Genomic DNA, 1843 nt, shown 5'->3' on the forward strand with positions numbered 1-1843 from the left:
TCCATACTGTATTTTCACTTCAACTCACAAATATCGACATATGCAAAATATGCAATTCAGATTCATACTACAGAATAAAGCTCCTTTAAATGTCTTCACTGCCATCTGTTGAGAGGACAAAACACTAATGTTTAGTTGCCAGTTAGGTATTACAATTTCTAAGGATTATTTATAAATCCATACCACAGTTGAGGATACGGTTTTCAAAAAGCACACTTACAAGTTTAATGCATTTTTATAAGTACAAGTAATCAAATTTTTTATACCAAGTTAGAAGTAAAGACGAGTTAATATTCATACACTGAGGAAAAAAGTTAAACCATTTTTCAATTATTGACGAAACGCAAACATGAATGAACATGTCTAGACATATAATTTCTGAAAGGGATCGAAGACACATAGAGGGTTTATTTTGATTTCTTTTTCTTTTTCTGGTTACCATTCCCAACTTCTCTTTAATGTTACATATTAGACACCAGGTATAAGACGTAAAATATAGGAATTATAGAAACGCTTGGATGTATCCCTAACTCTTGTAAAGACATAAAGCAATACATTCTTGACTTCAGGTTTTATTTTATGTTTTATTGCCAACTGCCAACATGTTTTCAAAATGTCCAACAAACTGCGCACTGAGGATTAATTTGCGAGCGCGGAAATTGTGAGGCGTAGATTCAATCAGTCGAATGAGTGATTTATTCTTTATAAACAGAATTGAGTTGATTGAGTGAAATGCGTAAAGTGCGTGGAGTGGGAAGAATATAAAGAGTGGGAAGACAGAGTGGTTTCTAATTTGCGTGGATTGAGCAGAACGTGCAAAGTGGGCAGAGTGGGTTTATTGTGAATAGTGATATTAAATGTTTGTAAATTACATAAGTGCATTGGGGATTCGATGTACTAGATTCATAAAGAACCTGATTTGTATGTGATTACAAAATTCATAAACGATTTTAGAACTTAATGAATTTTCCATAATCCTGTTAAAAAGAGATTCAGCCCATGCGGCCCCGTTTCAGACCTGACCAAAAGGGTGGAACAGCATTGAGCGCCATCGCACTGCCTCCACTGCATTGGCAGTCAACCACGCACAGATACGATTCCTGTTTCCAATTTGTAGATTGCTTTGCCGGCCGAGTCTCTCTGGCAGAGCCCTCGGCCGGGACTCTTGGCCAGGGCTCTTCGGCAGACTCTTGGCCTGGGCTCTTCGGCAGACTCTTGGCCAGGGCTCTTCGGCAGACTCTTGGCCAGGGCCCTCGCCAGCGCCCCTCTTTCTCCCCAAAGCTAACCCCGCCCTTCCCCCAGCTTCCCCCCGCGTGGCGGAGGTGCCCGGCGACCAGGAGGTGGAGGAGGGCGCGCCGCTGACCCTGTCGTGCGCCGTGCAGGGCTTCCCGGCGCCGCTCGTGTACTGGACGCGCGAGGGCTCGCAGACGGTGCTGCCGGCCGCCCGCGCGCCCCTCGAGGGCGGCCTGGTGAGCCTGGCCGGCGCCGACGAGGAGGAGGACGCCCACCTGGAGGCGGTGCGCATGGCGTACCACGTGCCCCGCGCCGCCCACCATCACTCAGGCCGCTACATCTGCGGCGGCGTCAACTCTGCAGGCGGCGTCATGACCCGCGTGGCCGTGCGGGTGCGCCCTGCTCACCTGCTGCCGCCGCCCATCATCTCCGTGCCGCCCGCCAACCAGACGCTTCCAGAGGGGGGCCACGCCGCCCTCACCTGCCGTGTGTGGGGGTCGCCGCCCCCCACCGTCACCTGGAGGCACCGCGGCCGCCTGGTCACCGCCACGGCGCGACGCAAGCTGCTCCAGGACAACACGCTCACCATCGAGGGTAAGTTCCCGCGCCG

At 50.1% G+C, this 1843-nt stretch overlaps 1 protein-coding gene across 1 annotated transcript in view; it reads left to right on the forward strand.

Annotated features, from left to right (window-relative positions):
- The window catches only part of LOC119586624 (protein sax-3-like), an 8751-nt gene that overhangs the window by 5394 nt on the left and 1514 nt on the right, over positions 1–1843 (forward strand). The window contains exon 4 of the mRNA XM_037935370.1: positions 1030–1827. Within this exon, the coding sequence (XP_037791298.1) occupies positions 1030–1827 (798 nt within the window). The remainder of the gene's footprint in view (positions 1–1029; positions 1828–1843) is intronic.

The sequence above is a fragment of the Penaeus monodon genome, chromosome 21, assembly GCF_015228065.2.
Source record: "Penaeus monodon isolate SGIC_2016 chromosome 21, NSTDA_Pmon_1, whole genome shotgun sequence".
Taxonomy (NCBI): domain Eukaryota; kingdom Metazoa; phylum Arthropoda; class Malacostraca; order Decapoda; family Penaeidae; genus Penaeus; species Penaeus monodon.